The sequence below is a fragment of the Cheilinus undulatus genome, linkage group 21 (genome assembly GCF_018320785.1).
Source record: "Cheilinus undulatus linkage group 21, ASM1832078v1, whole genome shotgun sequence".
In the NCBI taxonomy this organism is placed as follows: domain Eukaryota; kingdom Metazoa; phylum Chordata; class Actinopteri; order Labriformes; family Labridae; genus Cheilinus; species Cheilinus undulatus.
The window spans coordinates 28,362,505-28,377,242 of record NC_054885.1 but is presented as its reverse complement, the minus strand read 5'-3'; the positions used below and the strand labels follow the sequence as shown (position 1 = coordinate 28,377,242).

The 14,738-nt window shown below is 39.7% G+C and overlaps 1 protein-coding gene across 3 annotated transcripts in view; it reads right to left on the bottom strand.

The window, feature by feature from the left end:
• The window catches only part of aatka (apoptosis-associated tyrosine kinase a), a 67,985-nt gene that overhangs the window by 19,062 nt on the left and 34,185 nt on the right, over positions 1-14,738 (bottom strand). For 2 of the 3 annotated variants that reach the window (XM_041778475.1, XM_041778476.1), the window contains exons 3-4: positions 8,161-8,302; positions 569-648 (exon numbers count right to left, since the gene is read on the bottom strand). In XM_041778475.1, coding sequence (XP_041634409.1) covers positions 569-648; positions 8,161-8,302 — 222 coding nt within the window. Of the gene's footprint in view, positions 1-568; positions 649-995; positions 1,572-8,160; positions 8,303-14,738 lie in introns of those variants that run through there. The other variant, XM_041778477.1, reaches the window with a different exon arrangement.

Here is a 14,738-nt window from a genome sequence, read left to right as displayed (position 1 = left end):
CCAGTTCATCTGGAAGTAGCTGATAGCTAGCTTTGGCTTCATCTGACTGCATCAAAACAGTGCATAAACATGATGATTATGCTCATATCTCTATCCACAGTTAAAATGTGCACATGCAGAGTGAGGTAGCTTATTATACTTTTGTATAGTGGTTATTTCAAGCTTTTACTTTGTGAATGCTCATATTATGATGATTATAACTGCAATTTATTGTGCAGCCCTATTGTAAATTATGGGAAAATGAAGATGATGAAAATGCTGGGGGATTTACAGCTGCCTTCAGTGGACAGAAAGTTATGAAGAATTTACTGTGTCTGTAATTTTAACTCATCTCCCATGGAATCAACACCATGACACAAGTGCCAAAGATTCGCCTCGCTAGAATGAGATCATCGCCACATTACGCTCGCATTCCACACAAAAAAGAAAGCACATCAGAGTGTGAACACGGCACAGTGGGACGATTCAATTTTAACAGTTAAAACAAGTAAGAATAAGCACAAATGTGGCGTTGTTAAGAGTGAAGACTGTTGAGTGTGCATTAAACATCCAAAAAAGCATGTTTTACCTTGCCAAACCAGCCATGTCCGATCTCCTTTAGATAAAGGAGACTATGACGGCCAAGGTCTGATGATTTCAGCAGCTGGACTGGAAAGAAAGAGTGGGAAAGACATGAGTTTAATTCTAGACAGGGGGGAGAGAAGAGGCTGTTATGGCTGGAATGAATTGATTAAGATGAAATAAACATGTAAAGAAAAACTGTGGGCGAAAAACATAAAAGAAAAAGTTTTAGAAGTGACAAGAAGAGAAGAAACCGAAAACCCTTGCAGCTAAACCATAAATGCACATTTACCAAAATTAGAGTCTGTCAGCTCAAGATGAGAAATGTCCCGAGGTCAAATAAAACCAACTTGTATCCCCCAATCTTGAATAAAACAGCAGAATAAAACCACACCACCTTTCTGCAAATGTTTGTCTTGCACAAATTGAAATACCTCCATGGATCTTCATGTTTGAAGACTAAAGATGCTGACAGTGACCAAAGAGATGATGCTGAAGACGGAGCAGTGGAGCCAGCCACTCGGAGCACCGTGACAGGGACTGAGCCCGAGTCCCAGGCAGTGATGAAGTACTGGTTCAGAGTGTGAGAACCGAGAGCCTGTGGCCCCAGCCTTAACCCCGGGCGCCTTAGCCTCATTGTGTGTGTTAGAGAAAGAGCCCACGGCCGCAGTGTGTGTGTGAGAGAGCCTCGGCAGGATTTAACCCTCGGAGCCCTCGCACAGCTGAACAAGCTCGCCACGCTGCCTCTCCACGTCTGCACCGCGCTCATCCTCCAACTGGGAGACACACAAACATGCATACTGTCCCCGTCTGGAGCTCTCCAGCTGTCAGGCAAACACAGAGATCCTGGGTACCTATACAGACATTTAAATCTTCAGATGAAGTTTTTACAGTTCTGAGAAAGTGGAGCATTCTGCCAGAGGTTCCAGGAGTTTGAGGAGGACTTTGCTGAGAAGTTCTGGTCATGTTTCACACCTGATGTGACCGTCACGCATGTTGGTAGTGTGCTGTCTGACTCGCCAGTTCTGGTTGCAGCTCCAAGACACCCAGTAGTGACATAAGGCACACATAATGCCCCCCTGTCACCCAGGACAGCAGCATTCCTCAGCCAAACAGGACACAAACACTGCTCTGTCAGATGCAGAAAAGACCTCTGTCATACACCCTATCTCAACCCCCCCTCCCTGATTCTTAGGCCCTGGTGCATGCCACCACCCTTCCCCTGCCTCTCCTCATTCTGTCACAGACCCCTCACTGTATTCTTCCCATAATGCCCGTCCTCCACTGGTGCGTTCCTCGAACGCTTCAGCCCGGCCTTATGCTCACCCACTGCCCAGCCGGCCTAAATCAGAGCCATTGTTTGGACCGCTCACTCACACGCTCACGCTGCGTCTCCTGGTACCCGGCGCACAACACGCACACATATAGGCATGCATATGCAGACACACAAGGCCCTTTCTCCACTGATGATAACAGACCCACACTTCTCCACTACAACCCCTCCCAATCCTCCACAGCCCCTCCCTGACTGAGTGAAATTAAGATGTGGTATTATTCCAAATGTGGAATGTGTGAGTGTGCATTCCCGTCCCACCCGTGTGCATTCCCAGAGAAGATGGAAGCGTACACTGACACTGTGGGATCAGTGGGATGGTGGAATGATGCACACACAATCCTTTTACTTTGAAGCATGGCGCCCTTGTCGTGGGCATGAAAGCTTTACATGACCTCCTGAATAAAAGATTAGAGCAACAAGTGAAAAGCACAACTGTCAGATCAATAACAACGTTGTCCTGTGTGTTCATGCGGGTGCGTAATCAATGTTGTGAATGTATAGAACACACCATTCATAGCTGTAGAATAAACTACATTACTGGTGTTTTTATGCAGTTACTACACTTAGATAATTCATGACGTTTAAAAGATGTTAATATGGACTGAGGGGCATTGACCTAAAGATTACTGATGCAATACTGTCAAAATACGTCATAATTGCTGCCATATATTTGCATAGTTTTGCATGGGTAAGAAAAGCCAATTTATTCTTTTACCATCCTCAAGGCCAGGAAAAGTGCAACAGAGGTAGAATAAAGACACGAACCTTTATTTCAAAATCTCTACTATGAAATTAAAATATCAGCATTAATCTATGACAAAGCTGTCTGAACATGTGACCTCCTGAAAACTGTGCTCCTGTGGCAAGTCAACCGGTAAGCTGAACCATTATAGGGTAAACTGAACACCTAAAGATGGCCTCTGATTTCAAAGTCGCAGACAAAATACTAAAGTCGGTGTAAAATCATGGGAGTCTTGGCAAAGTCGCAACTCGCTCCTGTTGTCTCAATCGATAGGTGTAAGGTGGCCATAAGACTCTTTTTTAGCCGTTCTAACCCCTAAGATCAGGCCTATTCAATTAGTGGCCTGGGGCCCACATGCGGCCCAGAACCAGCCCCCAAGGGGCCCAGCCTGTGGTCATGCCAGAGATGCAGATGCAGGAGACCATGAATAAAAAGTGCATACTTTTCATCAAATTGATCTGTATTGGTTCGTAATTTGACATTACCAGCTGCTTACTGGGTGCTGAACATGTCTGGCCCAGCTTCATTTCTTGATTTTAACATTTGGCCTGTTCGAATTTGTAACTGAATAGCCCTGTCCAGACTATCCCTTTAAACGACTACACATTAGTCCCTGGGGAACATTCTGGCACCTACTTTCAGTGCTAAAATTCAAAATTTGTAATATTGTTTTTAAATTATTTTTGTTTTTTTGTTGTCACCTCCAGTTCTGATTGTATGTGTTTTAACCCTTTAAATGCCAGTTTATTCAATTTTTCAATCCAGCAGAATGATGCATTTTACATATAAAAAATGCTATCTTTCTAATTATTATCAAAGATGGTCACAAGTCATCAATTACCACCAATATCAAGTTTGGTGCCTTTTCATTTTTTTGTGCAGTGTCCAATTCTAGTAAGGACTACATACATACGTCCCTAGGGAACATCTTATGTATCTACTTTAAATACTAATATTCACATTTTGTATTTATTGTTATTTTACAAAAAGGCCGGCCTTACATCAGAGGATGTTGCTAAAAATTCTAAAAAGACTAACATCTTACACCCTCTCACATCTAAAGACAATTTGTCGGCAAGCCGTTTAGTCTCAGACTAAGATTTTGCTAAAACTGGAGGTCTCTAACTAACTTAGAAATAGACTTCTGCATTGTCATTTCAAAAACCTGCAATTTAATTTTCAGCGATCTCCTCTCAGTACTTAAAACCAAACAAGGAAAACAAAACATAGTATAAACACTGTTTCTTAACAGTAATTAATAGTCAATAGATTGTAGGTCGTAGCATTAATTATGTAAAAAATAAGAGGTTAATATGAAATAGAACCTGTTTACTCTCTTATATAAAAAAGGAAGTATGAGTGAGACACATTTCTCTCTCTGAAGTTAAGAGAGACTTTCCTCCTGTTTCGCCTTTCACCATATATCCCTTCCTCGCCCTGCAACACCTGCACCAATCATACAACCGTAGCTATGGAGGCTAGAGAGAAGTCCAGTGATTGGCTTAGAGCCCGAGGCTGCTTTGTCCAATCATTCGCTGGAGCTGGCATACTAGGATGCTGAGCCCCAACTCACCTCCCTTCTGGCTGAGCACAGCGCCGCTCAGACAGCCAGTGAGTCATGCAGGGAGAGGCAGAGAGAGCACCCAGGAACCAGCTCACACTGACATTCACTCATACACACTCTACATACAAGCAAATACACACTTTAAAAGGCTACGTTTGAGGCAGAATGACCTGAAGAGGGAGAACGCGCTGTGACGTCGCTGGAGAAGGACCATGGATGTAGAATACTAATTAAACATGTTAGGAGCGTGTGCTGAAGCGCTGATGTTGGATTATGTAAGATTACATAAATAAAGTATCAAATGTCATACAAGATTTATTCAGAGGCTGAGAACTGCTGTTCATGTGTTCAACATTTGATGTAAATGGTATCATAAGATCATGTTTGTATGCACACTTGCTATATTAAACTTTCATTTTAAAAGGCCAAAAAATTCAGATTTCACAAAATAATAAGGCAGTCTTTAACATGAATACATTATTTTGAGCTCTGAGGTTTAGGGATTATTAAAGTAAAAGTAAAATGACAGGTCTTTAAATCAGCAATAAAAGTAATAAATAAAATGTAATAAATTTAATGTTTAATCGTGGTACTGAGCAGCTATTTTTGACACTGATCTTCACTGGTTTTGTATGGAAAATGGAGCTGGCAGGCCCTTAACGCTTCCATAGCTACCACTCACTGCAGACTAAACCTAAACTAAATCCAAACTTTGTCTTCTGGTTTTGTCCTTGAGCTGCTGGTGGCTCTGAACACCCTAAAAAATCTCGGCATCATTCATACAATATGAAACCAGACCATGTAATGATCATCGACCGGTTTTGGCGAAAACCTCCAAGTCAAATGGTTTGACTTTGGCGCAGACATTACTCGAGTTGATGCCAAGCCTGGGCTTACAGTTCAGGCGTGTGGACACAGGTAGGTTTATTCTGCATGGCTCAGCTGTTCATTCATCATCATTCAGGTCTTTGAAGTTATCCAAACAGATTTCCAACCACTTGTGTCATTCTCCTCAGGGCTCCAGAAGTCGCCCTCAACCTTCCTTTCTCGGCGGCTATCGATGTGGGGGGTGAACTGCTATGCTGGCTTTTCTCTACCTACCTATCAGATCAGAATCCCTCAGACCCAAAGCAGATCTAATGCACAGCATTACATAATTGTGTTTATTTGGGTGCAGATGAAGTCTATAGTGGAGGTCGTGGGACAAATTTTCAGCACAGCTGCTCTGTGCTGGGATTCACTCACGGTACTACTCCACTGAGGAGGAGGAGACAGATGATGGTTCAACATGGAGGCTTCTGGTAAACATGCCCCTGTTTTTCTGAGATGGCTAATCATTTAATTTGAACTCCTTCATCTTTTTTTTTTCTTTTGATTGAGACCCCCTGGTCAGGCCTGCCCACAGATTTGTCTGAGCCCCTGACAAACTCAGAGAAAGGTCCCTCATTTATGTGTGTCGGATCAGTAGCAATTTTCCTTGGTGCCACTTTTCATATTTATTGTGCTCTTTATATCAATTTTTGCCACTTTAAATCCATTTTTGCCACTATTAGTAACTGTTAACACTTTGCATGTCAATTTTTGTCATTTTTAACCAAATTTCACATTTAACCCCCATTTTTGCCATTTTAAATCAATTTTTTGCCACTCTCTGACTTTTACGGCATCTCAACCAATTTTTGGCACTATTGTCACCACTATGTATGCCCAATTTTGTCAGCTGTAACCAAATTTCACTGTTTGTACCCATTTTTGCCACTTTAAACCTATCGCCACCACTTTTTATGTCATTTTTTGTCAATTTTCACTGAATTTCACTATGTTGTATTGCCATTTTTGCCAGTTTAAATACAATTTTGTCACTCTCAACCTATTTTTTGCCATTTTGAACTGTTTTTTTTTTTGCCACTTGGAACTCTTTTTCACAACTTATTCGGCCTGTTTACCACTTTAAATCAATTTTCTGCCTCTTTTTATCTATTGTTCCCTCTGTTTACCCATTTTTACCACTATTGTCCCCAATTTTATGACCATTTTCACCAATTTTGACAAAACAAATTTCACTATTCCTGATGCTCATGTTTTCCACTTTTAATCCATTTTTGCCACTTGTAACCCTTTTTCACCACTTTTTCTCTTTTTTGCCACTATTTTATATATATTTTCTACCAGTAGTATATTTCCACCATTTTACATCTGTTTTAAGAAAAGATGGACCCCCTTATCAAAGTCCAGTACCAACATGGTACAGGCACAAACACATCCAATACTGGACCAAATTACAATACAGGTATCAATACTTGATTTCAGTGCCCTGCCGCCCCAAATGAAACACAACAAATACATTATGGTATGTGTTTGATTGATGTGTTAAGCTACACTGGTTTCCGTTTCTTATCCCATGTTACTGACATCTTATAAAGAGATTTCTGCAAATCATTTACAATACCCAGACAGCTTTTATTCTCCCGCTGACTTTTAAAACACTTATTTCTCTCAAAAGTATAAATACAGGCACTGTCTAGGTACTGGCACCATATATTAAGTATTGATTTAGCACCGGTATCAGAAAAACCCAAACGATACCCAACCCTAATCTCTTGACAGCCCTGATACATAAATATATATAGAATGGAATCATTTAGACAGTCTATAAAATATACACATAGACATAAACCTGAATATACCTGACAGCTTTTCTACTTAGAAATTACTCTGCTTTTCCTGAGACCTGGCGGCTTTATTCCAGAGGCCTGATGTGTTTAATCTGAGACCTGTGGCTGTCCTAAACCTGTACCCCTGTCAGACTCTCAGCAGACTATTTAGGACTCTGTCTAAATAAAATAATCAAAAAAGACTACAACTTTATATAAACAACAGTTTTTTTGCACCCTGACAATTTAGAATAACACAGCGCAGGTCTTTTTTCTGAGAGCTAAATCCCAGCTTTCATTTTCATTTTTAGCCATGAGTCTTCACTATATTGGGAAGCAGAGCAGGAGATTTTTAAGCCATTATTGCTTCCTTCTGCCAGGACATTTAGGGAGGGGTTGTTTTAGTCAGATAGACATCTACTGGGCATCGACTGTTAAAGTTGTAGATTATACATTTAAAGCTACCGTCATGGTTAGGGAGCACTTAAGGAGCAGTCCAAGAAGAACAATGACTCATTTACAGTGTTCACTGATCAGTATGGGTATCCTTGTTCTTCATTTTCAGCTTAAATCACTTGTTTAAGTCAAGGCACTGTTGATGCATGCTCACACGGTACTCCTGAGCTCTAATGGACATAATGAATCATACAAGGAAAAAGGTAATTTATTTATCTCAAAATAAAAAGCTTGTTCTCCAAAGATAATGAAATTATTAGCTTACATCTAAGTAGTATTACACTATCTGAATAGCAACCATGGCTGTTATTTGCTGCAGAAGATTCTCATTAATATGATCTAAGATGCATTAACTCACAGAACCCCAGAAATAATGCTCTCTAGGGTTAGGTCGGATTCCTTCCTCTGCAGTGAGCTGCAGTTTTGACATACTGTATACATCACAGCACTGCAGTAGGCCAGTTCTAAATACATTACACAATGGACAGATGTCTGTCCCTTATGAGTGTGGGAACCAAGAAATCAGTCGTATAAGACAGGATGGAAGAGGCCACATCTGTTCTTTCTAAGGTTCATAAAATGAATGCAGTCCCTTGAGTCAATGGCTAGTCCCATAATCCACTTGTGCCATGCACCAGAGATGGGACAATTTTTCTTAAAACTCTATTGCTGTGGCAGAAAATTCACTCTTGAGAAATGAAATACAGAAAAAAGAAAACAAGGATGGAAACATATCAGGAAGTAAAAAAAAAAGAAACAAACAGAAAAACGGGTCATTAAAAGTTGAAGACAGTTTAACTTAGAGGGGTTTCCATAATTGATATGATGGTGCTGTGTGGTTTCTTACTGGATCTGCCAGGCTGTTTGGAGACAGGCAGGGAGACCTCAGTGAGGGGTAGGATGTAGACCTCGGGGCCATTCTGGGAGGATGGCGAGGCCAGGGCGGAGAGATCTGCCTGGTACTCCTCTCCCTCGGTGTTTTCAAACTCCTGGTGCAAAGACACATGCTGGGATTAGTCATCCGCTACCCACAAACCAGCCTACTCTGAAATAGTGGGAGACAATAGCTCGACTGTGAAGGCACTCAAACGCACTGAGGCACACCCACCTTGCCGTATACATAAGTCATGTACATTGTGGGGTGTATTGTGTGGGTGACTGCAAAGGCACTGTAGGGGGAACACACTAATGCATGTGTTCAAACAGACATACAAAGACCTCCTTTCTTTTCTTTCTTCCTCCTATGCACATCACAGGAAACAAATCTGCACTTTGGTTCCAGCTTACGCTATTAGGAAAAAAATAATAAAATCAAATTAATTCAGATGAAAAGCTTTGGCTTTTTTTTTATCTATTCAAACGTTCAATTTTAGAATATTTAAACCCTATATGCTCATAAATGAAAATGTGAACACAAAAAGAAGTTATCACAACTTTTCATGAATTGTCTAATAATATAAAAAGGTAAATTATGAATTAACAGGATTATTTCAAAGCTGTGACAGTAAATACATACATATATATATATATATATATATATATATATATATATATATATTGCAGATATTATATAAAATCCTGAATTTCACAAATACATTTCAAGCAATAACAGAATTGACATCATTGTTTTGGACATTCAAGCAGAGAGGGTTTTTAAAAGATACTGAATTTTCTCCCTTTTTTGTCACCTAATATATTTCATATGTTTCTGAAACTGTTGGGCAATGACAACTAATTTCAACACATTAATCATCATCCCAGAATCACACAACATCAATGCATGTGGCTATCATTGTGGCATGCCACTTATTCGAAATAAGCAAAGCCTCTTCCAAGGCCAGCACCAAACTCCTGTATTAAAAAAAGGAGGCAAATGTGAAGTGCAGAAAAATGAAGTCCCTCAACTGTCCACTTGAGGCTGGCTGCAGGAGCTGTGAATTGAATCGCATTTTTTTGCTTTCAAAAATACCAATTTTTACAGGATCAATGAGCACATTTACTGCTGGGTTAGAAAATTAAATTGGTCTGAATAGCTCATCTTTATCAGCACACATTGTACAGTGTGGGGAAAAGTGGGAGGGGTATAATGGCAGTTAACTCAGCAGGCAGGAGAGACAATTACATCTTGACATTTTAAAAGATGCAATTTGTACTGAAATTTGCACTCAAATGCCTATATTGATGAAAAAAAGCACAATTATTCTTATGTTGTATATATCTTTAAGCAGAGTTCCTACATTGTCTTAAATATTTCCAAAAGTTTTCAAAGAGAGAAATTCTTCATTTTCATATCATAACAGGATGTGTCTTGTAATGCTGGCTCCTGTAGGTTGAACCATGCCATGGGTTCTGAAACTATTGCTTGTTTTGTATGGCTGGCCAAAAGTTAAGCTGATACAGCTTTCCAAACATGGCGATCCAAATTATCAGGCTTGCAAAAAAAAAACCTTGAAACGGTTGAAGTCACTAAGACTTTGTCTTGGATTATTTACTGTCTATTTGCCCAGAATGTTTTTCATATGTTTGGGTGTTTGGAGCTCCACAGCATGGCACCATTTCACATGCAGTATCATGCTGGTTGTGCTATTTATGTCAGTCATTAGTCTCTTGTGATATGTGACCACTGTTTTTGTTTGGTCAGTCATCTGCTCTCTTCGCTTTAAAACAAGATGCATTATAAAACTCTAAATCTCCACTTGCATTCACCATGGCTGTCCCTATTCTTCTGCTGTCCATCCCTCCAAACATTGTGCGTATCACTTGTTCTGTTTGGGGTGCCAGTGGCCAAGGCTGATCCCAGTGAGGGGCGAGGTTACACCCTGGATGGGTCATCAGTCAATCATAGAGCTGAGACAACCAACCAGACATGCTAACATTCACATCTACAGGCAGTTTCCAGTCTCTAATGCTAATGAGCATGTCTGTGAAAAGCGGGGGCTAACTTGAGAACCCATGCATGCATCCTGCTAACCACTGTACCACCATTCAGCCCTCCTCTACAACTAGTAATGTACAGTAGTTAGCACTCTCTGCTGGTTAAAAAGTGTACTGCAATATGTACTTTTGTCCAATTATCTTGAATTGTCCATATTTGTATTGATGTTAATTGTATGGTGTTGTTACCTCCATGCCCCAAATCAATAAGTCAAACATCCCTGTTTCAGATATTTTTTTCAAAAAAATAAGGTTGTTACATTTTCCAGCACATCAGTGATAACATTTCTCCTCTTAAAGGTTTTTACACTTGAAAAACTATGAGTCATTAAACCTTAGTGCTGTAAAATACAAAAAAATACCTGTTAAGACTTGTGATGAATAATTATCACTGGACCAGAACTTTCTGAAAAATGTTTCCTCCTACACCCACGTGTTCATTTACATGCTGTTTTTCCATCGTTTGCATTGCACCATAACAAGATACAGTGACTCTTAATATGTAAAGATCACTTTTAGTTTAGTGTTAATGCTTCAAATTAGAGCAATAAGTCCCTTAAACCCTTCCTCCATGAGGAGAAGAGGGAGTGCAAAACAGTGACCCTGTCATATCCTACATCCTCTGCTCTGTCTCCCCTTCTTTCTGCACCCATCTGTCGTTGCTCCCCGCTCTACTGCAGTGTCCTTGCTCTCTAATTGTTGTAGTGTTCCCTATAGGCCTCTACCTCTCCAAACCCCTATAGAACATGTATTTAAGAGGTACACTGAACATCTGTGTGCCTTTAAGAACCACAGGAAGAGGAAGGAGAAGATTTAATTTGAAAATTTGCCTTGCTCTTTTATTGTTTTCTCCTTTAACTAGCTCCTTCTATCATCAGTTATAAAAATAGTCTTTAGTTTTTGTTTAAATACGGAGAAAAGGGTTTAACCTTCTGTGCATAGATGCAGATAAATAGAGTGGGAGACAAAGTGCCAAAGGAAACAAGGAAATTAACATCACCCAAGACCTCCTGCATAATCTGTAGCACACAGCAGATCACAAGGGATATGAACAGAGCACGATCAGGATGAGTCAAGATTTGTAAGAGTAAACAACACAATTAGCCAAGACCTTAAAGGGAACTCTTGATACTAATGCATATCTATCAGACTGGATTTAGGAACCCAGATTCTAAAAAAGTTGGGATATTGAGTAAAATGTGAATAATGACAGGATTAATTTATTTGCAAACCGTTTTAAACTTCAATTAAAAAGAATACAGTGTAAAGACAAGATATTAAGTGTTTAAACTGATAAAACTCATTTATCTATTCTAAAATAAACAGAAATTGACACTAGCAACATGTTCCAAAATAGTTGAGACAGGAGCATGTTAACCCTCGTACAACTTCACCTTTTCTTCTAACAACATTCTCTAAGCATCTAAAGTAATAGTATCTGTATTCTGCACTTCATCATGAGCCATACATCTTCATAGACAGGTCCGGGCTGCATGCAGGCTAGTCTCGTGCCTGCACTCTTTTACTGTGAAGCCATGCTGTTGTAACTCATGCAGAGTGTGGCTTGGCCTCCTTTCTTCCTTGCTCTCCTGCTGTCTCATATCTGGTGTGCCAAATGTTTAGTTTACCCTCATCCTCCTTCACTGATAATGGCACATGTATTAAATGTAGTTTATTTAGAGAGTTGGAGGTAAGGGTTTCTGAAATAGAGATGCAGCTCTTCCAACTGATTCAAAGCCTTAGTTTGCAGCTGCAGTCAGCCCCCTGTAGCAATTAAGAGATGGCATCTAGTAGTTTCTCCCCAGGCAGCTCCAGAGCAGCTGGGAGGCAGTAGCCTGGTTACTGTCTGCAGTCAGTCAGTAGCATAAAATCAGTCTATATCATCTTTACCGACTGCATCAGTAGTAACAATTCATTGGTTTCATGTATCATTGAGTATTTTTATTCTGTGGTAATACTTCTTTTCTTTAAGTGAAAAATCAGAGCAATAAATACATTCATTTTTTTCCCCAAAAGTTGTGTCACTTCCTGTTGATCTTAAAATTACCTTTAAACGTATGGAACCCTACAAACATACCTCAACTAGGATGTGATAAATGACCCTCTCCAAGTGTAAAGTAATGCTTCAAACAGATAAAGCTAGGCTTTAAATATTATTCACGTGCATGTGACACAACAATGGCAAACTCCGTCGAACTGCGAGTTGTCCTTACAGGAAGCTTACAAAAAGGTACACTCCTTTAGTTCCTATTCCTAAATACTGATTAATTTTATCCACATTTCACATGAAAAAGTGTAAAGATTCTTAAAATATTTGAAAAATTTTTGGGGATAATGGTTTTAATCAGAGGTGTCAAGTAACTAAGTACAAATACTTTGTTACCTTACTTAAGTAGAAATTTTGGGTATCTATAATTTACTGGAGTAATTATTTTTCAGCCAACTTCCTACTTCTACTCCTTACATTTTCACACAATTATCTGTACTTTCTACTCCTTACATTTAAAAAAATAGCCTCGTTACTCCTATTTCATTTCAACTTGTTTTCATTCCAGCTTGTCATCGTTCAAAAAAACACAAATAAAAAACCCTAAAAACTATCCAGATAAATCGCGCCATCCGGATAGAGTGAATATGATTGTGGTTGGATGAGAAGTATAAACATAATATCATTCTGACACCCTATTGGTTTGTGAGCGATTCATTGCACCTATACAGTGCCTATAAAAAAGTATTTATCCCCTTTGATGTTTGACCCTTTTACTGATTTTATATATCAATCATTGTCAAAATTATTTGGCTATTTTCTTACAAAAAAAAACAACAACAACAACAACAACAAAAACTCTTTAATGTCAAAGTGAAAACAGATTTCTACAAAGTGATTAAATTAAATAAAATATCTAATTAAAAATAGGTCACTGCATAAATATCCCCCACCCCCTTCAAGTCAATATATCAACATATGGACACTGCAATTTTACCCCATTCATCCCTGCAAAAATGCTCAAACTCTGTCAGGTTGTAAGGGTACTGTCTGGATGACATGGACATTCCAGAACATTCACCTTGTAGTTCATTTCTGTGTAGCTTTCTAAGTATGCTTTGAGTCATTGTCATGCTCAAAAAGCCACAGTTCTCTTTAAGACCGAATAAGATTGGCTCCCCAGATTTTCCTATATTTTACTGCATTCATTTTACCCTCTACCTTTAAAACCCTCCAGGGCCAGCTGCTGAGAAGCATCCCCACAGCATGATGCTGCCACCAACATGCTTCACATTGGAGATGGTGTGTTTGTGGTTATGTGCAGTGTTTGGTGTCCACCAAATATAGTGTCCTGTCTGGTGGCCGAAAAGCACCATTTTGGTCTCATCACACCAAAGAACTTGACCAAATTCCTACACAATGTTGCTCGAAGTCAGAGCCCTGCCTTGTATCCATGTGCTCTCCACATGAAGTAGCATTCCTCCAAAATTTACACCAATCTTGATAGCAATTTTCAAAAATGTGGCTATGGTGTGAAACCAGGCTTGCATTAGTGTTGAACTATCCATTCATCCATCCATCCATCCATTCATCCATCCATCCATCCATCCACCCCCTACAGACTAATGACCTGTTTACCATGGCAGGCCTATTTCCGACTTGCAGCAACCACAGAGGTAAAAAGAGGAGAAAAATGAGGGCAAACAGGAAGAAGAGAAAATTAAAGATCCAAGGAAAGTGCACTAGAGGCTGGATTTATATGAAATATCTCAATGGCTTTTGGTTTTTGTGTGTATTTATGTGTGCCCCAAAAACACCACAGTGCACATACAGAATTGTGTGCGTGTGTGCCTCTCATTCAAGAGAACCATCTGCCACTTTCCTCAGAGCGGAGTGTGAAAGCGAGCACCTGGCTGTGAGTCAGCGTTGCATAGCTCCCCAGAGAGCCTTCAGTTTAGAAAGCACTTAATACCCGGCCTCACACTCCGCGCTCCAGTAAGAGCACAAAGATGGAGGGGAATAATGAAGCTTTTTGGATGGTGCAGCGGTGCGATTTTTGCAGTCCCACACGAATGCACACCTTACAAGTGAGCTGCTGAGTGACGAGCTGATGCCAAAGAGAAGAGGAAAGAGTGGAAAACCGTTTAACCATTTTGTAGTGTTTGCTGCCAAAGATGGAGATCTGATCACTTTGAAGCTTAGAGGTTAAAAATATTCTGAGTGCTTTTTCTATGTATCTTGACCAGAATAGAAGTGATCAAGACAACAGCAACAAATTTTACTGCATAAAAACCCTGTAAAGCAAAAACAAAAATGTATCTCTCAAAACATTAGATATGTTGGAATAAAGTTGCTGTAAATAAAGACTGGGAGCTATGGGTTTAGACCTTTAGGAAGGTAGGTAGGGTTAAAATTAGGGAATTCAGTGTATTCAGCAGTGACTTAAACAAGACGTTTCATTAACACCAGAGAAACAAATCTTCACATCACTCCTAGATTAAATT